A 23,821-nucleotide genomic window follows, 5' to 3' on the forward strand; every position below is an offset into this window, starting at 1 on the left:
TGACATGGGTTTATATTATTGTATTTTCGTATTGGGGTTTGTAGTATTTGGGATCGCGGCTGATTAGGGGTGTTGTATAGGCTTGGCTGCCTGAGGCGGTTCTCAATCAGAGTCAGGTGATTCTCATTGTCTCTGATTGGGAACCGTATTTAGGTAGCCTGGGTTTCACTGTGTATTTTGTGGGTGATTGTTCCTGTCTCTGTGTAGTTTCACCAGATAGGCTGTAATTAGGTTTCACGTTCCGTTTGTTGTTTTTGTACTTATGAGTTATTTCATGTATCGTTCCGTTTTCCTTCATTAAAGATCATGAGTAACAACCACACTGCATTTCGGTCCAACTCTCTTTCTGCAAACGAAGAACGCCGTAAGTCGCTCTGGATAAGAGCGTCTGCAAAATGACTTAAATGTAATGTAAATGTTACAGCTCTGCAATTTTACCGGATGTTGGCCAGGTGGGAGCGTCCCACATACCCTAGAGAGGTTGTCTGTGACCAAGTGTCTCTGACCAACCGATGCATATCTGAAATCCATAGATTAGGGCCTAATGAATTTATTTACATTGATTGACTTTCCATATATGAACTGTAATTCAGTAAAATCTTTGAAATTGTTGCATGTTGCGTTTTTATTTTTGTTAATTAAATATTGATCTGATTGCTCAGTTAGATACAGTTAAGTTGGAAGTTTACATACACCTTAGCCAAATACATTTCAACTCAGTTTTTCACAATTCCTGACATTTAATCCTAGTAAACATTCTCTGTCTTAGTTCAGTTAGGATCACCAGAATGTGAAATGTCAGAATAATAAGAGAGAATGATTTGATTTATTTCAGCTTTTATTTATTTCATTAAATTCCCAGTGGGTCAGAAGTTTACATACACAAATAGTATTTGGTAGCATTGCCTTTAAATTGTTTAACTTGATCAAATGTTTTGGGTAGCCTTCCACAATCTTCCCACAATAAGTTGGGTGAATTTTGGCCTATTCCTCCTGACAGAGCTAGTGTAGCTGAATTAGGTTTGTCGGCCTCCTTGCTCGTACACACTTTTTCAGTTTTGCCCACAAATATTCTATAGGATTGAGGTCAGGGCTTTGTAATACCTTGACTTTGTTGTCCTTAAGCCATTTTGCCACAACTTTGGAAGTATGCTTGGGGTCATTGTCCATTTGGAAGATCCATTTGCAACCAAGCTTTAACTTCGTGACTGATGTCTTGAGATGTTGATTCAATATATCCACAAAATTTGTCTTCCTCATGATGTCATCTATTTTGTGAAGTGCACCAGTCCCAATTGCTGCAAAGCACCCCAACAACACGATGCTGCCACCCCTGTGCTTCACGGTTGGGATGGTGTTCATCGACTTGCAAGCCTTCCCCTTTTCACTCCAAACATAACGATGGTCATTATGGCCCAACAATTCTATCTTTGTTTCATCAGTCCAGAGGACATTTCTCCAAAAAGTATGATCTTTGTCCCCATGTGCAGTTGCAAACCGCGGTCTGGCTTTTTTATGGCTGTTTTGGAGCAGTGGTTCTTCCTTGCTGAGCGGCCTTTCAAGTTATGTCGCTGTAGGACTCGTTTTACTGTGGATATAGATACTTTTGTACCGGTTTCCTCCAGCATCTTCACAAGGTCCTTTGCTGTTGTTCTGGGATTGATTTGCACTTTTCACACCAAAGTACGTTCATCTCGAGTAGACAGACCGTGTCTCCTTCCTGAGCGGTATGACGGCTGCGTGGTCCCATGGTGTTTATACTTGCGTACTATTGTTTGTACAGATGAACGTGGTACCTTCAGGCATTTGTAAATTGCTCCCAAGAATGAACCAGACTTGTGGACGTCTACAAAAAAAGGAGGTCTTTGCTGAATTCTTTTGATTTTCCCATGATGTCAAGCAAAGAGGCACTGAGTTTGAAGGTAGGCCTTGAAATACATCCTCAGGTACACCTCCAATTGACTCAAATTATGTCAATTAGCCTATCAGGAGCTTCTGCAGCCATTACATCATTTTCTGGAATTTTCCAAGCTGTATGTAAACTTCTGGTCCACTGGAATTGTGATTCAGTGAAATAATCTGTCTGTAAACAATTGTTGGAAAAATGACTTGTGTCATGCACAAAGTAGATGTCCTAACCAACTTCAGTGTGTCAAATCAGAGGGCATGCTGTCCGGTCCTCTGGCAGTCTCTATGGGGGTGCCACAGGGTTCAATTCTCGGGCTGACTCTTTTCTCTGTATATATCAATGATGTTGCTCTTGCTGCGGGCGATTTCCTGATCCACCTCTACGCAGACGACTATATACTTTCGGCCCGTCATTGGACACTGTGCTATCTAACCTCCAAACGAGCTTCAATGCCATACAACACTCCTTTGGTGGCCTCCAACTGCTCTTAAACGCTTGTAAAACCAAATGCATGCTTTTCAACCGATCGCTGCCTGCACCCGCATGCCCGACTAGCATCACCACCCAGGATGGTTCCGACCTTGAATATGTGGACATCTATAAGTACCTAGGTGTCTGGCTAGACTGCAAACTCTCCTTCCAGACTCATATCAAACATCTCCAATCGAAAATCAAATCAAGAGTCTGCTTTCTATTCCGCAACAAAGCCTCCTTCACACACGCCGCCAAGCTTACCCTAGTAAAACTATCCTACCGATCCTCGACTTCGGCGATGTCATCTACAAAATGGCTTCCAACACTCTACTCAGCAAACTGGATGCAGTCTATCACAGTGCCATCCGTTTTGTCACTAAAGCACCTTATACCACCCACCACTGCGACTTGTATGCTCTAGTCGGCTGGCCCTCGCTACATATTCGTCGCCAGACCCACTGGCTCCAGGTCATCTACAACTAGGTAAAGCTCCGCCTTATCTCAGATCACTGGTCACGATGGCAACACCCATCCGTAGCACGCGCTCCAGCAGGTGTATCTCATTGATCATCCCTAAAGCCAACACCTAATTTGGCCGCCTTTTGTTCCAGTACTCTGCAGCCTGTGACTGGAACGAATTGCAAAAATCGCTGAAGTTGGAGACTTTTATCTCCCTCACCAACTTCAAACATCAGCTATCTGAGCAGCTAACCGATCGCTGCTGCTGTACATAGTCTATTGGTAAATAGCCCACCCATTTTCACCTACCTCATTCCCATACTGTTTTTATACTGTTTTTATTTATTTACTTTTCTGCTCTTTTGCACACCAATATCACTCCAGTGTTAATCTGCAAAATTGTAATTATTCGCCTACCTCATGCCTTTTGCACACATTGTATATAGACTCCCCCTTTTTTTCTACTGTGTTATTGACTTGTTAATTGTTTACTCCATGTGTAACTCTGTGTTGTCTGTTCACACTGCAATGCTTTATCTTGGCCAGGTCGCAGTTGCAAATGAGAACTTGTTCTCAACTGGCCTACCTGGTTAAATAAAGGTGAAATAAAAAAAATAATTTAAAAAACTTGCCAAAACTGTAGTTTGTTGACGAGAGTGGTTGAAAAACGAGTTTTAATGGCTCAAAGTATGTAAACTTCCGACATCAACTGTATAACCTGTTTTACCTGTCTCTAGCTTTTGATAAAGCTATCCCACAGCTACGCTTGCATTGCCTGTAGTATGTACACTCTTATCCTGTCTGTAGATCATGGGGGTAATGTACAGCAGGGCTCTGATCTGATAGTTCAATCTTCCCTCTCCCCCCCCTCTCTCTCTCTTCCTCCCCCTCTCCCTCTCTCTCTCTCTCCACCCTAACTCCCTTTCTCACTTTCTCTTCTCCCTCTCTTTCTGTGTAGATAATGAAGGAGGTGTGTCGGGCTCTAGGGAACGCTGCAGCTGACGACAGTAAGCTGTTGCTGCTCAGTGCTGTGGGGAGTATCTTCTGCAGTGGCCTGGACCCGTCCTACCTGATAGGACGCCTCTCCACAGACCGACGGAAAGAGAGCAGCCGCATTGCTGACGCTGTACGGTAAGAGAGGAACAAACTATAGCCACACACACGTGCGGAAGTACATCTTGTAAGTCGCTCTGGATAAGAGCGTCTGCTAAATGACTTAAATGTAATGTAAATGTAAGTAACACACGATTGCAATTATCCACCTAAAGAAGGCTACAGCAGGAACAGAGAACACAGCACACATGCACACTTACCTAGACATCTCTTACCGTTAGTGCATTTACTTGACGTCTTACCAAGGTCAATTTTCTTAGCGCACTGGAAGATAATTTTGCTTATTTTAACCTAAAAAAGGCTTGATACAAGTGGGTATCTTATTATTATTATTATTATTATTATTATTATTATTATTATAAGTTATCTTATTTAAAGATATTTGATCTTAATGAGATGTCTTGCCAAGACCAATTATTTTTCATACTTTAACTTCTTCGGGGTAGGGGGCAGTATTTTCACGTCCGGATGAAAAGCGTGCTCAGAGTAAACTGCCTGCTACTCAGACCCAGATGCTAGGATATGCATATTATTAGTAGATTTGGATAAAAAACATCCAACCAGGAAGTGGGAAATCTGAGGTTTGTAGGTTTTCAAGTCTTAGCCTATCCAATATACAGTATCTGTGGGGTCATATTGAACTTCCTATGGCTTCCACTAGATGTCAACAGTCTTTAGAACCTTGTTTCAGGCTTCTACTGTGAAGTGGGAGAGAATGAGAGCTGATTGAGTCATGGGTCTGCCAGAAGGCCATTGGCTCAGTCAGGCGTGCGGACGTGAGAGTTAGCTCCATTCCCTTTCATTTCTAAAGACAAAGGAATTCTCTGGTTGAAACATTATTGAAGATTTATGATAAAAACATCCTAAAGATTGATTATATACATCGTTTGACATGTTTCTATGAACCGTAATATAACCTTTTTGACTTTGTCTGGACCTAGTGCCTGCGCATTTGGATTACTGAACTAAATGCGCAAACAAAAAGGAGGTATTTGGACATAAATGATGGACTTTATCAAACAAAACTAACATTTATTGTGGAACTGGAATTCCTGGGAGTGCATTCCGCTGAAGATCATCAAAGGTAAGTGAATAATTATAATTCTATTTCTGACTTTTTTTGACTCCATAACATGGCGGGTATCTGTATTGCTTGTTTTGGTCTCTGAGCGCTGTACTCAGATTGTTCCATGGTGTGCTTTTTCCCGTAAAGCTTTTTTTAAATCTGACACAGCGGTTTCATTAAGGAGAAGTATATATTTAATTCCATGCATAACAGTTGTATTTTCATCAACATTTATGAGTATCTGCATGTTTTGGAGGCAAAACATAACGCGCCAATGTAAAATGAGATTTTTGGATATAAATATGAACTTTATCGAACAAAGCATACATGTATTGTGTAACATGAAGTCCTATGAGTGCCATCTGATGAAGATCATCAAGGGTTAGTGATACATTTTATCTCTTTCTGCTTTTTGTGTCTCCTCTCTTTGGCTGGAAAAATGTCTGTTTTATTGTGACTAGGTACTGACCTAACATAATCGCATGGTATGCTTTTGTCATAAAGCCTTTTTGAAATCGGATACTGTGGTGGGATTAACAACAAGTTAAAAATCTTTAAAATGGTGTATAACACATGTATGTTTGAGGAATTTGAATTATGAGATTTTTGTTATTTGAATTTGGCGCCCTGCACTTTCACTGGATGTTGGTCAGGTGGGATGTTAGAGTCCCATGTACCCTTGAGAGGTTAAACTAAGTCTGCTTACCCTGATTTGCCTAAAGCAGGATAAGCACGAATAAGCACAAAGAAACAGTCATATTGTACTGTATAGTTTATAATCACTGTTTTGTGTCTCCTCTCCCAGAGACTTTGTGCTGGCGTTTATCCACTTTAAGAAGCCCATCGTGGTGGCCATCAACGGGCCTGCCCTGGGCCTGGGGGCCGCTATCCTGCCTCTATGTGACGTGGTGTGGGCCAGCGAACGGGCCTGGTTCCAAACGCCCTGTGCCGCCCTCCGCCTCACCCCCTCTGGCTGCTCCTCCTACACCTTCCCCCAGATTCTGGGAGTGGCTCTGGTGAGTCTGGTTGCCTGGTCACCTGTGCAGATTTTTCTTCAAACTCTGCAGTAAAACACGATTCAACTAACTATTCAAAGTTTTACATCTATATTACCTTGTTGTACATTTTAAAAAATTATCCCTGACAGACCAATGAGATGCTGTTCTGCGGGAGGAAGCTCACGGCACAGGAAGCCTGCAGCCGGGGCCTGGTGTCACAGGTATTCTGGCCAACCACGTTCAACCAGGAAGTGATGCTGCGCGTGAAGGAGATGTCCACCTGCAGTGCTATGGTAGGCTTTTCTGACATAGAGATAGTCATGTTGAGCTAAAATGCTATATCCCAGGCCTTGAGCTAGGAGCCTGCCAGGAGCATTGGTCTATAAATTGAATATAACTCTTAGATAATATTATCTAACCACATACAGAAACCACAAATAAGTGAAAAGGGAAATATATATATATTTGTGCATGGGTTCTGTAACTAATACAGTACAATGCTGCCAGATCAAGTGTGTAAAAATGAAGGGCCTCGATCTATGAAGCAGGCTGCCTCTTACTCTCTGTTTGACCCTGTGTGTGGAAGGTTCTGGAAGAGTCTAAATGCCTGGTGCGGAGCATCCTGAAGTCTGTTCTGGAGGAGGTGAATGAGAAAGAGTGTCAGATGCTCAAACAGCTGTGGTGCTCCACCAAGGGACTGGAGGCGCTCTTCAGCTACCTGCAGAGCAAGGTGTATGATAACTGACCTCTCACCTCCACACAGCTGCAGAAATATCTATGGGCCACGAGATCTGGTCTTCAGTTACCTACTGACCAACATCTCTGAAGATATAGGGCTTTGATCTTCAATTACCAACAGTCTTCTTTAACAACCAGCAGAGCGTAGTTTGCCAGTCTCCGAGGCCTTAGCTCCGCACGTCAACATCTGGGCCTGCAGAGCACCACCATCAATGTTTGTTTTACTTTGGTCATCCCTCAACTTACCTGCCTGTAAGAGGGGATCCGCTAAGCATCAACTTCTGGAGAGGATTAATTCTGCGTTCATAATGGCCTACTGGGAGTCCAGTGACCGTGAACAAGGCTCTTCAGGAAACGAATACACAGCAGCAGAATGTTGTGGGAGTGTGTGGAGGCAAAAGAGCTCATCTGATGGCTGTCATTGTTCAATTATTTATTTGAAAATGTATTTAGGTTTGATCCTAAATACAAAGAAAGCATACCATGTGTATATATTCTCTATTAGTCTGCTGCTGTTTTTTTTGTATCTTGCTTTAGTCTTTCTGTTTTGAGGGGAAGTGTCCTCCTGGGCTCTGAGGTGTAGTGAAAATCAATGCTATGCTTGAGGTCAGAGTGAAACAGATTTTCTCACCTTACAATGCAGTAACCCTGGCCAAAGAAGTAAATAATAATTGAAGTGAAACCTGTCCATTGAATTAGGTGTGGTGTAATAGGAGGGCCACTGGGGAAGAGTTAGAGGTAGGTAATGCCCAATGATACACAACCATAAGTGGGAAGTCACTGTGAATGGGCAGTGTTGACAGTGAACTCTTTCTGGATTTATATAGACCATTTTGCAATGCTCTTTTGGAAGTGTTTATTCAATTGCTTGTATTTGGTTTGTCAGTAAGGGTGTTTGACCTCTGATTGAATGTGAATATATAGAAGGGCCCTCTTTGACCACGACCAACACTCCCATAGAGAACCAGAGCTGTCTGATTGCATCTTTTCATTAGAATGTGGAGACTGTCGATAGATCAAAAGGAGACCTCTCCCTGGGAAAGGGAGGAAAGAGAGAATGGGGGTGAGACCTATGTCATCGTTATTATATCAGCAGCAACAAGTGCAGCGTCATCATTATCATCAAGGTACATATATGACATGTGTTACAGTGCAAAGGTGTAGCGGGAGTGGTTTGCTTATCTACTCTTCTGTGTTGACTAACCTTGCCTGAGAGCTGAAGACTTCTTTTGGCTCCCAGAGCTAATGCCCGGCCTTCAGCTCAGTGGGCTACTGCAGTCTTGAATCGTGAAGACGACCAGGGTTTGATACCCCGTTGATTATAAAGGCATGTATATTACATTGTGAAGAGTGTAGCTATGATATTTGGACAGATAATTATTTTGATATTACCTTGCAATCGGTTATTAGTGAGACATTGTGTATTTTTGTAACCACAGAAAGAAGTTTTGTCCCAAATTAATCACTGCACTTTTCGTTTGTTGGCTGTCTGTGTTGTGAAGATGCAGTAGTAGTGCAGCTGAAGCAGATAATACCTGCATGTGATGATGGCTTCAGGAAATGGGAAATGTATATCTACATATATTGTATGTATGGATATCTATTTTTGGTTTACCCAATAATGAAATGTAGTTTTGTGGAAATTGTTTTGTATCATTCAGGAAGTGGTGGGTTTTTGCAGTTGTATACATTTATGAACCATGTAGGTGTTATATGGTGTAACTATATGCATGTACAATATTGTAGATACGTGTGTTGCCTGTCAAAATATGTTACATTTCAGGGTATGTTTTGTATTGCCATAGTAAGCAATGTTAGAAATCTTGCACAATTATTATTTGTATTTATTTAAAGTTAATGCTCAAGTTCCCCTTGGGGCTACAGTGCCATGTTTCCCTTTCCCCAGAGGCATCTCTTTCTCTCTTATCTTCTGTTCCAGATATTCTCAGTAAATTGCTTTTTTCCCTAGATCTGCCCTGTGTGATAGTGGTGACACAACAAACACACACCAAAAACATGAAGCATCATTATTTTTAAAGGCTGTTGATAACCACTCTATGCCAAACTTTGAAACATTTAAAGTAATATTGCTATTAACAGCTCTGACAAATCAAAGCTCTATCAATTTCTAATCAACCATTCCCAATTATATTTGAATAACACTTTCCCTGAATTTCCCTAATTGATGTATTATTTGCGTGTTGATCAGTATATTGCTAAAGTATAGTGTAAGATGAAATGAATACTAATATATTCAAGATTTGAGTTTTGCCTGTACCTCTCCCCAACCTGGTCTCAAGAGTATTTTGTCTTATTATGTACGTAAACCCATACACTCCATTTAGTATGCTATGTTAATTCTGTATGGTATGTATTCATTTGTGGATGTCCATCAACCGTTCGTATGATCTGTTACGAATTTTATAAATGTACATGTTCCGAATTCTAGCTAGGTGGTTAACATTAGCTAGCTGGCTAACATTAGCTGAGGTTAGGGGTTAGTATTAAAGTTTGGGAAGGGTTAGCTAACATGCCAAGTAGTTGCAAACTAGCTAAAAAGTAGCGGAAAAGTTACTAATTAGCTAAAATGCTAAACTTGGTTGTGATGAGATTTGAACTCACAACCTTTAGGTTGCTAGACGTTCATGTTATACACCAACCCATCCACCCCACACAAACTCTTTTTTGCCTTAACCTGTTACTCCTACCCCCTACTTTTTCGAACATTCTGTTAAAAATCGCACAACATTTCAGCGCCTTGCTACTCATGCCAGGAATATAGTATATGCATATGATTAGTATGTGTGGATAGAAAACACTCAAGACGTTTATAAAACTGGTTAAATCATGGCTGTGACTATAACAGAATGTGCGTTTCATCGAAAAGCGCAGGAAAATCTGATCACTGAAAATGCTAAAATATATTCATGCGCCACTAGAACCCATTGTTGAATGTGAACCACATTAAATGGGGCCGAGGTTGCAATACCTGCAGCTTCCACACGATGTCAACAGTCTTGTCATTTGCCTACGATTTGTTTCTTGGTCAAACGGGCACAAGGTAGCGCCTTTCTTCCAGTCTCCGACCGGATATTTTGCTTGAGATTTACCCGGACATTATTTCCAGACGTACAGCTATAGAATATACATCGCCTCGTGATCAATTTGATCGCTTATTAACGTTTACTAATACCTAAAGTTGCATTACAAAAGTATTTCGAAGTGTTTTGTGAGTTTATCGTCGACTTTGTTCATTAAAAAAAATGACGTTACGTTATAAAACGCTATTTTTTTCCTTGATCACAGTCTTCATAGATCGATATCTAGGCTATATATGGACCGATTTAATCGAAAAAAAGACCCAATAGTGATGTTTATGGGACATCTAGGAGTGCCAACAAAGAAGATGGTCAAAGGTAATGAATGTTTTATATTTTATTTGTGCATTTTGTGTAGCGCCGACTATGCTAATTATTTTGTTTACGTCCCCTGCGGGTCTTTTGGGGTGTTACATGCTATCAGATAATAGCTTCTCATGCTTTCGCCGAAAGCATTTTAAAAATCTGACTTGTTGCCTGGATTCACAACGAGTGTAGCTTTAATTCAGTACCCTGCATGTGTATTTTAATGAACGTTTGAGTTTTAACGAGTGCTATTAGCATTTAGCGTAGCGCATTTGCATTTCCAGATGTCTAGATGGGACGCCTGCGTGTCGGGTAGGAGCAAGTGGTTAAGTAAACATCTGTCTTATCTAACAATACCAAACGTAACATATCATACAAATTTGTATCTCAGTTTACATTTACTTTGATACGTATAGTCTGAGACCAGGCTGCTCTCCCAGGACCCAAATAGATTAACATTGTGTTTGAATGAATCATTTGAAGTATAACCGTTATAATTCATTTGTTTTGGACTTATCCTTGAAAATGATGAACTGCCCTGTAAGCCATGTGTTTAGGTTTAGTTTGTAAACTCCTATCAACACCATATGATGTTTCTATGCATCTTCCAAGCATTTACAAACCTATTACATGTTGAGTTTCTACTCCTTTCTCTCGTCTAAAATCACACCTCGGGGTGCCTTAGAAGTTGTATCTTTTGTCTGTAGGATGCTGTATCCATATGTTGTGAGAGTTTGGGGATCGAGCTGCTTTAAATAAACTAAGACATTAATTTAAACATGGTGTTTTTGTTGTGTGTTTTAAAAACTTTTGTTCCTACTTAGTCATCACTCCTACAAACTTTATTTTTGTTCGCTGCATTTGTATAGTATCAATGTCCTTGTTTGGATAAAAGCACACATCATTTGGATCAGATAAATACAAACTAAAAGAGCATCCATCTGTCCTTGGGCTCCTCTCCATTGAAACACACCACATAAAATAAACATAAATGGGTTACTCCTCTATGGCACTCTCACTATAACCCTCTTCAGCATTCTTTTCACCGTCACTCTGCTTTCCAGAAATGACTGGAGGCCTAATGCTAAACTGCTGTGAGTCATCCAGACAGGAAAAGGAGGGGGGATGTTTGCTCTGAATAAAATATTACAATGTTCCACACAATTACCTAGTGGAATGCATTCAGGATTTAGGCAATACCAACCATGGCTGTGTCTCTGTAGCGTTTCATTCTGCATAACTAAGATGATGATCACTTAACATTTACAAAGTGCATGTTATTCCTAGTGCTAACTGCTGTATAGATGGTCATTGTATTATGTTTCTCTGGAAGATCCACTGACCTTATGGATGTCCAGATGCTTCCCCTCTGTGTTCTGACACACACACACACACACACTGGGTGGGAGCCAGACTATTCGTTTGACTGAAGTGCCAGACCAATAACAATCGACCACAGCTGGGAATAGGCCTCAGGTGAGTCAAAACGGCCTGCTTTGAAAAAGGCCTTATTTACTGTGATAACAAATACAGTGGATTGCTCAGGATGAATGGAAGCTGGATATGAACAATCATCCGATGAGGACTTGAGTGAATCAATCAATCGATCAAATGTATTTATAAAGCCATTTTTACATCAGCTGATGTCACAAAGTGCTGTACAGAAACTCAGCCTAAAACCCCAAACAGCAAGCAATGCAAGTGTAGAAGCACGGTGGCAAGGAAAAACTCCCTAGAAAGGCCAGAACCTAGGAAGAATCCTAGAGAGGAACCAGGCTCTGAGGAGTGACCAGTCCTCTTCTGGCTGTGCCGGGTGGAGATTTTAACAGAACATGGCCAAGATGTTCAAATATTCATAGATGACCAGCAGCGTCAAATAATAGTAATCACAGTGGTTGTTGAGGGTGCAACAGGTCAGCACCTCAGGAGTAAATGTCAGTTGGATTTCATAGCCGATCATTCAGAGTTAGAGACAGCAGGTGCGGCAGAGAGAGAGTCCAAAACAGAAGGTCTGGGACAGGGTAGCACATCCTGTGAACAGGTCAATGTTCCATAGCCGCAGGCAGAACAGTTGAAACTGGAGCAGCAGCATGACCTGATGGACTGGGGACAGCAAGGAGTCATCAGGCCAGGTAGTTCTGAGGCATGGTACTAGGGCTCAGGTCCTCCTCCGAGAGAAAGAGAATTAGAGAGCATACTTAAATTCACACTGGATAAGACAGGAGAAATACTCCAGATATAACAGACTGACCCTAGCCCCCCAACACAAACTATTGCAGGATAAATACTGGAGGAGTCTGAAGGCGCTGTGACCGTGTCTGACGATACCTCCGGACAGGGCCAAACAGGCAGGATATAACCCCACCCACTTTGCTAAAGCACAGCCCCCACACCACTATGGGGTATCTTCAACCACCAACCAACTACCCTGAGACAAGGCCAAGTACAGCCCACGAAAATCTCCACCACGGCACGAACCCGAGGGGGCGCCAACCCGGACAGGAAGATCACGTCAGTGACTTAAGCCACTCAAGTGACGCACCCCTCCTAGGGATGGCATGGAAGAGCACCAGTAAGCCAGTGACTCAGCCTCCGTAATAGGGTTAGATGCAGAGAATCCCAGTGGAGAGAGGTGAACCGGCCAGGTTGAGACAGCAAGGGCGGTTCGTCTCTCCAGTGCCTTTCCGTTCACCTTCACACCCCTGGGCCAGACTACACTCAATCATAGGACCTACTGAAGAGATGAGTCTTCAATAAAGACTTAAAAGTCGAGACAGAGTCTGCGTCTCTCACATGGATACAGACCATTCCATAAAAATGGAGCTCTATAGGAGAAAGCCCTGCTTCCAGCTGCTTGCTTAGAAATTATAGGGACAGTAAGGAGGAATGGGTCTTGTGACCGTAGCGTACGTGTAGGTATGTACGGCAGGACCAAATTGAAAGTTATGTAGGAACAAGACCATGTAATGCTTTGTAGGTTAGCAGTAAAACATTGAAATCAGCCCTAGCCTTAACAGAATAAGGCTGTGAATATGGCACTGACACATTTGTAAATGAATGAAATGTCCTGTGAGCTTGGAGCTTTCACATATAAGTAAAGCATCTGCTGACTACCCATATGAAAATAACAAGGCAATTCTGTGTTTTGATACACTTTATTCAATAGAAATCCAGTGTTCAATCATCATTGCCATTCCCCAGTCAGAAACGCAGACAATTTAAAACAACTCTTTTGTTAAGTACTTTAAATATGCAATCAAACATGACTTCAGGGGGTTGGGTAGCAGTCCTCGAAACAGTGTAGAGCTCTGATCCCTGAGTAGCGAAATGATCATCCACCACTGTCTATGACAATCCACCCAACACTATTCAACACACGTACTGAAACCGACATTATGAGAGACCTCTTGTGGCCAGATGTCCAGGCAGTAAGGTAGGCTTCTCATGGTAGGCCCCAGGAATAAGTCCTCCAATACCCAGTTCCTGTGGCCCTTCCTAGAGCATCGGCTCAGTCTACTGCCATTCAGAAGTCTTCCTTAGGGCCGTCTTTCAGCCTCTGTCTCATCTCTTTAGCATGCTGTTTGCTTTTCTCCCTCTTTGCAATTCGCTGTTGGTCAGAAAGAGAAACACACACACATTGTTGAAAATACCGAAGTGCTCCCATCAATGAAATATGACAATAGTAGTCATCTGGTGAGGCATCCCTTGTGAATTAAAACCAAATTGCTGGTAGTCCTCACCTCGTCCTTCAAACAAGCTCTCATGGCACGGTCCATATCATTGCAATGACCAAAGAACTTCTTGACATTGTGCTGAGGATGAGACATTACAACATGTTTTTGACGGGTAAGAGTGTAGCTATACTTGACCGCTCCTACACATTAGTTTAGAACAGCTACAGTGTAGAGCAATACAGTAGATCTTTCAGGTGGAGGTCTATGTGGGACATGTTCTTAGACGCTGTTGAGTCGTTCCACCTCAAAAAGCACAAAAAATAGGATTTTTACACCCACCATCTCAGATTGTTCTGAAATTGGTTCTGTGGTTAAACATATTAGATTAACACTCCTGAAACATTACTTTGTTGAAATATAATTTGATCGCTGAGAAATTAAGGTAATTGATTGCAACCTAATTGGCCATTTAATTTCTAGGATTCATATAATCTTTAATAAATATATACTGAACAAAAATATAAACGCAAGGTGTAAAGTGGTGGTCCCATGTTTCATGAGGTGAAATAAAAGATCACTGAAATCTCCATATGCATAAAAAGCATATTTTTGCAAAAATGTGTTTACATCCCTGTTAGTGAGAATTTCTCCTTAGGCATGATAATCCATCCACCTGACAGGTGTTGCATATCAAGAAGCTGATTAAACAGCATGATCATTACACAGGTGTACCTTGTGCTGGGGACAATAAAAGGCCACTAAAATGTGCAGTTTTGTCACACAACACAATGCCACAGATGTCAAGTTTTGAGGCTATGTGCAATTGGCATGCATGTTTGCAGGAATGTCCACCAAAGCTGTTGCCAGAGAATTCAATCTTCATTTCTCTACCATAAGCTGCCTCCAATGTCGTTTTAGAGAATTTGGTAGTATGTCAAACCAGCCTCACAAACGCAGACCACGTGTAACCACACCATCCCAGGCTTCTTCGCCAGCGGCATCGTCTGAAACCAGCCATCCGGACAGCTGATGAAACTGAGGAGTATTTCTGTCTGTAATAAAGCCCTTTTGTGGTGAAAAATTACTTCTGATTGGCTGGGCCTGGCTCCCCAGTGGGTGTGGCACCCATGGCTGTCCCCCTGCCAAGTCATGTGAAATACATAGATCAGGGCCCAATTAATTTATTTCAATTGAATGATTTCCTTATATGAACTGTAAATGTAAAATCTTTGAAATTGTTGCGTTTTTATATATTTTTTTCAGTATAATACCTAACTTCTGATTTGGACCATAATTCTTCCTAGCATGAGAAATCCAACAAAATGATCAAAAGCCACCCAGACCTCCACACCAATCCCAACCCAACAACTAGGATACAGTACTCTATGAGGCAGGTAGCCTAGAGGTTAGAGCGTTGGACTAGTAACCGAAAGGTTGCAAGATTGAATCCCTGAGCTGACAAGGTAAAAATCTGTCGTTCTGCCCGTGAACAAGGCAGTTAACCCACTGTTCCTAGACAGTCATTCAAAATAACAAGTTGTTCTTAACTGGCTTGCCTAGTTAAATAAAGGTCAAATAAAAATAAAATGTCTGACAAGTAGTATGGAGCTGCTGCTTGGGAGTATTGCTTCTTCATCCTTTGTAATGTATTCCCTGTGATGTTATTTACCATAAATTAGTGTGAAAGTACCAGGTTTTGCCTACTAGATGCCGCTGTTTCTGCTACTGCCACCACAACCTTTCATCCATTTTGCTGGTCTCTTGTGTTTATTAAATATCACAACGTTTTCTTTGCAACTTTGGGTAGAAAACCAATATATTTTGCTCATGATGGAAATAAATTGTATGGTCATCCTCACAATTAAAGCCAGTCCTCCATGAAAGCAATTCCATTTGTCCTTCTCTTAGGCTTAATTTGTGTCCAGGAAATGGCACCTTTGTGTGTGTGATTTATTCCCCTCAAAAAAGGTCTGGGCTAGTTAGGCCATTCCTGGCGAACAAGCAAACCATTAGGCTATAGCAGTTCTAACTGTTTCAATGGTAAAAGTCTCAAACACACACTGTATAGTGTTTTTGCATTGGCAATGGTATTGGGTTGGGTTTAATGGTACATGTCACTAATCACACTATATACAGAGGTATTTTCTAATAATTATATTGAAAAACATGGAATGCCATGCAATGGTTTATAATTGTATAATTTTATTAGGGTTGTCATACCATTTTAGTTACTAGCCCAAGTTTTGGACTTGTAGGAAAAGTGTTCATATGGTAATTGCTACATACGTATAGCCCTCTCAGAAAGCTGCCATTTGTTGGACTATTCATGGAGAGTCTCCTGACCCCTCCTGTCTTAGCCTCCAGTATTTATGCTGCAGTAGTTTATGTGTCGGGGGGCTAGTGTCAGTCTGTTATATCTGGAGTACTTCTTCTGTCTTATCCTGTATCCTGTGTGAATTTAAGTATGCTCTCTGTAATTCTCTCTTTCTTTCTCTCTCTCGGAGGACCAGAGCCCTAGGGCCATGCCTCAGGACTACCTGGCATGATGACTCCTTGCTGTCCCCAGTCCACCTGGCCGTGCTGCTGCTCCAGTTTCAACTGTTCTGCCTGCGGCTATGGAACCCTGACCTGTTCACCGGACGTGCTACCTGTCCCAGACCTGCTGTTTCAACTCTCTAGAGACAGCAGGAGCGGTAGAGATACTCTTAATGATCGACAATGAAAAGCCAACTGACATTTACTCCTGAGGTGCTGACTTGCTGCACCGTCGACAATTACTGTGATTATTATTATTTGACCATGCTGGTCATCTATGAACATTTGAAAATCTTGGCCATGTTCTGTTATAATCTCCACCCGGCACAGCCAGAAGAGGACTGGCCAACCCTCATAGCCTGGTTCCTCTCTAGGTTTCTTCCTAGGTTTTGGCATTTCTAGGGAGTTTTTCCTAGCCACCGTGCTTCTACACCTGCATTGCTTACTGTTTGGGGTTTTAGGCTGGGTTTCTGTACAGCACTTTGAGATATTAGCTGATGTAAGAAGAGCTATATAAATACATTTGATTTCAGTTGGGTTGAAGCAATAGGTTGTTAAAAGAACGACAAACTGAATTGCTTTCATGGAGGACTGGCTTGACCACACTATTTATTTTCAACATGAGCAAAAGTTATTGGTTTTCAAACCTAAGTTTCAAAGAAAACGTTGTGATCCATTTTTATTTTCACCTTTATTTAACCAGGTAGGCCAGTTGAGAATAAGTTCTCATTTACAACTGTGACCTGGCCAAGATAAAGCAAAGCAGTGCGACAAAAACAACAACACAGAGTTACACATGGGATAAACAAACGTTAATAACTTAAAGGTCCCAATGCAGCCGTTTTTACATCAATATCAAATAACTTCTGGGTACCAATTAAGCAACTTACTGTGTTTGTTTTCCATTAAAATTGTCAAAATTAAACAAAAATAGATTCTTAGCAAAAAGCAACTTCTCAAGCAAGAATTTAGCTAGGACTGTCTGGAAGTGGTCTAAGTGGGAAGGGGGACACTTAGACCCCCCCGCCACATACACACCTGAAAACTAGCTGTTACTGGCAGAGAGTTTTGGAACTATTTTTTAAAACTCCATACCACCAAAGCAAGTTGAAATATTAGGCAGTCTTTTCAAAAAGCTCTTACACTAAAAGGGCAGGATCATTATTTCATTATTTTCATTTCATTATCATCATTATTTAATTGGAAATATAAATAAAACACAGGACAATCACGTATTTGACTGCACTGGGCCTTTGATAAGAACCACAAGAGACCAGCAAAATGGATAAGTGTGTGGTGGCAGTAGCAGGAACAGCGGCATCTAGTGGGGGAAACCTGGTACTTTCACACTAATTTATGGTAAATAATTCTTCAATGGATAACTTCTCTAAACGGGGAAAAACCATCACCTGATTCCCAGAGAATACAATACAAAGGGTGAAGAAGCAATACTCCAAGCCTCACAGGTCCATACTACCTCTGAGACACAGAAAACTGATACTGTATACTGGTTGTTGGGGTGGGATTGGCCTGGGGTGTGGTGGGTCCGTGAGTGGCTTTTGACCATTTTCTTGGATTCCTTATGTCTTATGCAATGGTAGGAAGAAGTTTTATTCAAATCGGTTGGGTTGGGTAATATATTTGTTGAATATTATGTAAATCTTATAAATTAAAAGGGCCAATTCAGGACCAATCAATGAGCTTAATTTCTCAGAAATCAAAATAGATTTCAACAAAATAATGTTTCAGGAATGCTAATCTTATCTGGTTCTAACTTCAGAAACGATTTCTGAACAATCTGAGATGGTGGGTGTAAAGGCTTGCTGAAATGACATGTAATGACCCAGTCTATGGTTCTCAGGCAAGTATACAATATCTTACCTCCGTGTGACACTGCTTCAGCAGGTTTATCAGTATGTTGCACTCATCCGTGTGCAGGTGAGGCGACAGATCAGAGTGCATTCTGAGTTAAGGGCTTACCACTCCAACAATACTGGAAGACAAACAATACCAACCATGTTTGTGACTACAATGTATGCTGAAAATTACTATTTGACTATTTGGGTTTCTGTAATGTGTGTCTACTCTAAAGGATACTCCATCCACCCAGTCCCTCTCCATCCTGCAAACTCATGGGGATGATCCGTTTTCGGTTTACACTTACCTGCAATGAAAGAGAAAACAGGTGTAAAACACAGGTGGGCAGGTTAAAACTAATACAAGTCTAGGTAAAGACATGGATAGCATTGCCTGTGTGGGTTAATGAAGGACAGAGTACCAGACACAATGAGGAGTGGCAATTGTCATACAAGCCCATCCTTTCATCCTGATTCATCTCAAAGCTGTGATTGCCGAAATGTGATTTCAGCCTCTACTGTAACAAGTAGGCTAGCAATTGGCAGCGTTGTTATAAACAGTCATAAAGTTGTGGTTGTATGAAGATGGACTTTTTTTTTATATTCAGAGACCGGTTGTATGGAGATGGACCTTGTTACATACTCAGAGACCGGTTGAAATAGACTCAATGTGTATGCAGCAAAGGGGCCAAATTGTGAAATTAAATTATGCTAGTTAGTTACAGACTGTTCTAGCTACAGTGCAACTCAGACTGGTAGCTAGTACGGTAGCTACCAAAATAGACTGGAATTACCTTGAAAGCTGTGAATCGAATAAGGTAGCTAGTCGAATAAAGATATTACCAGTTCAGTTGGGATATCATTGAGATATCTATCTTCCAGGAATAGAATATATCGTAGATAGCAAATTGACCAAATGTAGCTAGCTGCCAATGCCTAGTAGCGAGAAATACTACTTAAGGGCAAATGCAACGTTCTTTCAACCCCTTGTTTTAACTCCTATTACTGCCAGGTTACTGTCGATGTATTTACATCTAACTAGCTACTGTACAAAGCTTGAAAAATGTGTTTAACAATTCTGACATAGCATTCAATTGTAAACCTAGTAATGTATTTGATAAATGGAGGACATGCTGGTAACATGCTAGCTAGCTACACGTCTCTCACTCTTTCGTAACAGCAAAGACAGTAAACTCTGTGGAAAATGATAACCTGATTGACATTACAGTAGCAAATCAACACCTGCTACCGTTGGATGGTGGACCAATCACATTAATTGTTGATCACATGTGGGCGGGCACTCCCTCAACGGGCACACAACAAATAACTCCAGACATTGCACGACTGGAACATAAAACACATTTTATTACATATGTATGTACGATTGTAGTATGTATGCATTATAGCTATATCATCAAATGTAATTAATCCTAAGAACTGTGCATCTATGCCTCTCCAGCAGACGGCGCCATCGCATGTGGCAGTGGAAAGAAGAATAGATTTTTACGAAACAAAATCCCAGATCTGTTTTCTATTTATTTTGTTTTTTATACATTTGTTGTATAATTTAGGACAATAGTAAACACCATTTAACCCCATATAACCTATAAACATCTCTAAAGCATGTGAATATGTGGTAAACGTTATTTGCGGGGGAAATGACGAAACGGGAAGTGTGACCCACCAAATAATTCCGATTGGTTGACTCTCGTTCGGCGGTTTATTTTGTATTTGCGTGTCTGCTGTTAGCTTACTATTTAATGCGTTTTAAGAGTTTACTTGGTTAAAACAAACATTTTAAGCATGGATGACTCTACAAAGCGTATATTACAACGTTTGATACGACGAATCCCTTTTCAAATGCTCCACACAATGCTTGGCAAGTGGGCTCATCTATCAAATGAGGACCTGCATTCGCTGGACTTCACACAACCAAAATGGGTGTTGACGGAACATCTACTGGCTCTCTGTGAGGTAGGATGTAGCTGCTTGACTATATAGTTAACGTTACCTATCTAAGTAGCTTTCTAGTGATGGATGTGATGTTCTCTTTAGCTAACTTGTTCACTTAATCTAGTGTAACAGTTTTAACTTTAGTCCGTTCCCTCGCTCCTACCCGGGCTCGAACCAGGGACCCTCTGCACACATAGACAACTGACACCCACGAAGCATCGCTCCACAAAAGCCGAGGAACAACGACTTCAGGTCTCAGAGCGAGTGACGTCACCAATTGAAACGATATTAGCGCTCACCCCCGCTAACTAGCTAGCCATTTCACATCGGTTACACTAGCTCACCTTAACAGTTCATCGTGGGCTAAGTGTAATCAACATTTTTTGTTATACTTTCAACCTTTCTGATACACTCTACTTGTATCTTTCACAGGAGAAGGGCTTGACAGTGAAACACATCACAGAACTCGAAATGATCTGTAAGTGTTATCTGACAGTGTGAATGAACTAATTCCCCCCTCGGTAGCTAATGGTCTACTTAGTTGTCAGTAATAGATAATACATTTCACCAATGTTTTCCAGATATCATTGAGAATCCAAACCAGGGAATGTGGCATGGCTTCCAGCTCCTTGATGCAGAGGGTAAATGAAAGTCTCTAATACCTTGCTCAACATTTAGTATCTGGTGCTTTCACTGCCACTCACACAGTTACTTTTGAAAGTGGACCTTAATCAATATTAGAGTTCCAAGGTATTAAAGGTAGCCTAATCAGCATTACTGTTAATTTTAAGCATATTTTTCTTCACAGAGGATGCACCATCCATTGAACTGACACAGTTCAAGGTACAGTTCAAGGCCAACCTCACAGAGCTCATCAGCCATGTATGTATGACTTCCAGCTTTTATATGCTTGGTAGAAAAGACAACTAACATGAATTAAAATGGACATTGGCTTGTAATGTCCCTCAATTGCTGTGTTTGCCATCACTGTCAATGCCTGTGTTTGTCTTTCCTTCCAAGGTGTCTATTAAAATAAAGAAACACACAGATGAGGCCATATGGATACGTGTTGCCTGGGGGGACAACTTCACAAAGCCTAACCACCTTAAACCCACATATGTTGTCCACCATCTTCAGACCCCTTATGTCTTTGTGACCGGCGTGACTTCAAAGCATAAGCCTCTTTTAAACCAGGCAAGGATGCTTTCTAAATTGCCCTGGGGGGATTCATAATGTCATATTGCAGTGCTTTGAATTCAGTTTCTATGGTCTCTATCGCCTGTTTAACAGACTGGGTTCTGTCATACAGGCCTTGGTTCTGGCCACCAGATATGGCTCTATGAAGGACGCTCACCTCAGTGGACGGAACCTCATCGCCATCAGAGACCTACTGACGAGGCAGTACCAACAGGTAGGCCTTGGCCCTGTCCCCTACGGGCCATATAAAAGCCTTTATCATGACCATCCCACTGCTTACTGATAACAAGGAAAGCCTATAGAACTAACTAGATTCTGTGTTCTGCACCTTTTCATTCATTCATAGGTGTTCCCCACCAAACATCCAAAACCTCTTCAGGAAAAGAATCCTGTCCCTAGAAGTATGTTTTGTTGTCTGCTTATAAAATACAATTGTAATGTATACATGAACATAATTATGGTGACAACCACAACTAATTAGATATCAATAGAATATTAGTTTATGTTTCACTGACATTCTGTTTTCTAATTTTAGACCCCAATATAGAGAACGAACAGGCTGAGAATACAGAGAACCGTCTTCAGATGGCCTGTGAGGCCTTCGGCGATGGGACACTACCTCAACTGCAAAAAGCTGTCTACAAGGTGCAAGAAGTTGAACTATGGGTTGTTTATAAAAAAAGCTTTCTCCTCGTGTGCCTGCTATGCTGTGTGTGACTATGTATTCTGCTCTATTCTCAGCTGGAGACCAAGTTCCGAGATAACTCTAACAAAACGTTGACAGGCAGAGAAGAGCCCTTCAGAGGAGTGGTGGAGTTTGCCAGCACCAACCTCCTAGAGTCACTCAGGCACTGTGTGTCCTCAGGTACAGTATCTATATGTCTGGGGCTGGGCTTTGTTTAATAACCCCTTTAATCCCTGTCAATGCGAAGAGCCACATCTTCTAGTTTTTTTAATCTATTTAACTTGGCAAGTCAGTTAAGAACCATTTTTTATTTACAATGACTGCCTACCTCAGCCAAAAACCCTAACAACTCTGGGCCAATTGTGCGCCGCCCTATGGAACTCCCAATCACGGATGGTTATGATACAGCCTGGAATCGAACCACACCTCTAGCACTGAGATGCAGTGCCTGCAGCGCCACTCGGGTGCCCCATTAGAGCTGCAGAGACAACAAATTATGAACAATTGCTCTCTCTGCACTTTGTTCCATACAGGTTGAGAAGTCAAGACTTCCAGTTGAGGCTCAGCATTATAACGTTTTATTTGATGTGGTTATAGTTAGTTAACTGCTCATATATGGCTCCGCTTCTTTATTAAATTCTGTCCATGGCCACAAGGGGGCAGAGGAACAATGAGACTTTCACTGTGTCCATCTCATTCTCCAGACAGATGTGCTGAGTTTGATGCTTTTCAGAGGGTCTGCTAATAAGTGAGTGGATTCGATTAGACTGAACCGGGGTGAATCAGGCAATGGCCAGTCACATGACCGGCTAAAACCGGTGAGGGCGGAGTACCCTGCTCAAATTGAACAGTAATATGCTCAACCTGGTCATATTGTCAACATGGCAGCATGATGGATCATTCAGAAAAAAATGTATTTTCCATAAAAATGTATGATCACATTTTCAAACTAGCTTTCTTTTGGACAGTAGATAGTGATATATCAATAGCAAACAGTTGTGCAGGTGAACATCTGTCCTTCTGTAGCTCAGTTGGTAGAGCATGGCGCTTGTAACGCCAGGGTAGTGGGTTCGATCCCCGGGACCACCCATATGTAGAATGTATGCACACATGACTGTAAGTCGCTTTGGATAAAAGCGTCTGCTAAATGGCATTTATTATTATTATTATTATAACATGAAATCCTAACTCATTACTCCATGTGTTACATCAATTTTGTTTCGTGCGGGGCACCCAGCTCATGCCAGGGAAGACTCAGATTTAAAAAACAAATGCAATCACTTTTAACCATGTGCAAAACCAGTAAAAATGAATCCCCTAAGTAATTGCTTGTGTTTTACAGGTATGGCGTCAACCCCAGTCACCCCTCTTCTCTCATCCATCACACAGAAAGGGAGAAACTATTTTGTTATCACAGACAAAGGAGTTTAAATCAAATTTAACTATAAGAACTACCAGAACAAGTCGTGTATATTTTGTATTGAATGTGTTAACATTTTATGGGGTTTAACATACATTGTTTTAGAACACCTTGTTTACCCATTCACTCTGTCCTTCGCCCAGGTGTTAATAAGAATCATCTTGTATTGTTTCTCAAATAATATACTACAATCTGTACTCTAATAAATGTTATTGTATGGATTTTTTACTTTGTGTTACTTGAGAAGTGTACAGCAAAAGGTCATGGTTTGCTTGTTTTACATTTTTGCACATGTAATATGTCATAGACTTTAGCTACAATATTGTCACTTGCCAGCCCT

General features: G+C 41.3%; 3 protein-coding genes across 8 annotated transcripts in view; 2 read left to right on the top strand and 1 right to left on the bottom strand.

The window, feature by feature from the left end:
* Window positions 1-9,571, top strand: part of LOC124033677 (chromodomain Y-like protein 2) — an 84,538-nt gene extending 74,967 nt beyond the window's left edge. For both annotated transcript variants that reach the window (XM_046345853.1, XM_046345852.1), the window contains exons 4-7: window positions 3,801-3,973; window positions 5,827-6,037; window positions 6,169-6,312; window positions 6,606-9,571. In XM_046345853.1, coding sequence (XP_046201809.1) covers window positions 3,801-3,973; window positions 5,827-6,037; window positions 6,169-6,312; window positions 6,606-6,764 — 687 coding nt within the window. In that variant the 3' untranslated portion in view covers window positions 6,765-9,571. The remainder of the gene's footprint in view (window positions 1-3,800; window positions 3,974-5,826; window positions 6,038-6,168; window positions 6,313-6,605) is intronic.
* A 3,729-nt stretch (window positions 9,572-13,300) lies between these two features.
* On the bottom strand, window positions 13,301-19,414 carry LOC124033678 (COX assembly mitochondrial protein 2 homolog). Of its 4 annotated transcripts, none has more exons than XM_046345857.1 (5): window positions 19,021-19,414; window positions 18,477-18,534; window positions 18,252-18,363; window positions 13,902-13,973; window positions 13,301-13,768 (listed from the first exon to the last, which is right to left on the bottom strand). In XM_046345857.1, the coding sequence occupies exons 3-5, from the start codon at window positions 18,330-18,332 to the stop codon at window positions 13,685-13,687; spliced, it is 237 nt and encodes a 78-aa protein (XP_046201813.1). In that variant the 5' UTR covers window positions 18,333-18,363; window positions 18,477-18,534; window positions 19,021-19,414; the 3' UTR covers window positions 13,301-13,684. The 4 variants fall into 4 exon arrangements, with proteins under 4 accessions (XP_046201813.1, XP_046201810.1, XP_046201811.1 ...); XM_046345854.1 differs by having other exon boundaries at window positions 18,252-18,322; window positions 18,468-18,534; XM_046345855.1 differs by lacking the exon at window positions 18,477-18,534 and having other exon boundaries at window positions 19,070-19,414.
* Window positions 19,415-19,870: 456 nt separating this feature from the next.
* On the top strand, window positions 19,871-23,702 carry LOC124033102 (centromere protein N-like). 2 transcript variants are annotated; one of them, XM_046345039.1, is made up of 10 exons: window positions 19,871-20,200; window positions 20,612-20,657; window positions 20,761-20,820; window positions 20,988-21,022; window positions 21,200-21,373; window positions 21,489-21,590; window positions 21,723-21,777; window positions 21,912-22,021; window positions 22,118-22,241; window positions 23,404-23,702. In XM_046345039.1, the coding sequence occupies exons 1-10, from the start codon at window positions 20,030-20,032 to the stop codon at window positions 23,490-23,492; spliced, it is 966 nt and encodes a 321-aa protein (XP_046200995.1). In that variant the 5' UTR covers window positions 19,871-20,029; the 3' UTR covers window positions 23,493-23,702. The 2 variants fall into 2 exon arrangements, with proteins under 2 accessions (XP_046200995.1, XP_046200994.1); XM_046345038.1 differs by having other exon boundaries at window positions 19,874-20,200; window positions 20,988-21,061.
* Window positions 23,703-23,821: the final 119 nt, after the last annotated feature.

Source organism: Oncorhynchus gorbuscha, linkage group LG04 (genome assembly GCF_021184085.1).
Source record: "Oncorhynchus gorbuscha isolate QuinsamMale2020 ecotype Even-year linkage group LG04, OgorEven_v1.0, whole genome shotgun sequence".
Taxonomy (NCBI): domain Eukaryota; kingdom Metazoa; phylum Chordata; class Actinopteri; order Salmoniformes; family Salmonidae; genus Oncorhynchus; species Oncorhynchus gorbuscha.

What these genes read in the sequence shown, in the direction of transcription:
- LOC124033102 (XM_046345038.1), top strand. Translation starts at nt 20,030, where the DNA reads ATGGATGACTCTACAAAGCGTATATTACAACGTTTGATACGACGAATC. An exon ending in CACAGAACTCGAAATGATCT is followed by an intron (nt 20,658 to 20,760) that starts GTAAGTGTTATC and finishes AATGTTTTCCAG; the next exon opens with ATATCATTGAGAATCCAAAC. An exon ending in TGCAAAAAGCTGTCTACAAG is followed by an intron (nt 22,022 to 22,117) that starts GTGCAAGAAGTT and finishes CTCTATTCTCAG; the next exon opens with CTGGAGACCAAGTTCCGAGA.
- LOC124033678 (XM_046345854.1), bottom strand. Translation starts at nt 18,504, where the DNA reads ATGAGTTTGCAGGATGGAGAGGGACTGGGTGGATGGA. An exon ending in TGAAGCAGTGTCACACGGAG is followed by an intron (nt 13,974 to 18,251) that starts GTAAGATATTGT and finishes TCTCATCCTCAG; the next exon opens with CACAATGTCAAGAAGTTCTT. An exon ending in GAGCTTGTTTGAAGGACGAG is followed by an intron (nt 13,769 to 13,901) that starts GTGAGGACTACC and finishes TCTGACCAACAG; the next exon opens with CGAATTGCAAAGAGGGAGAA.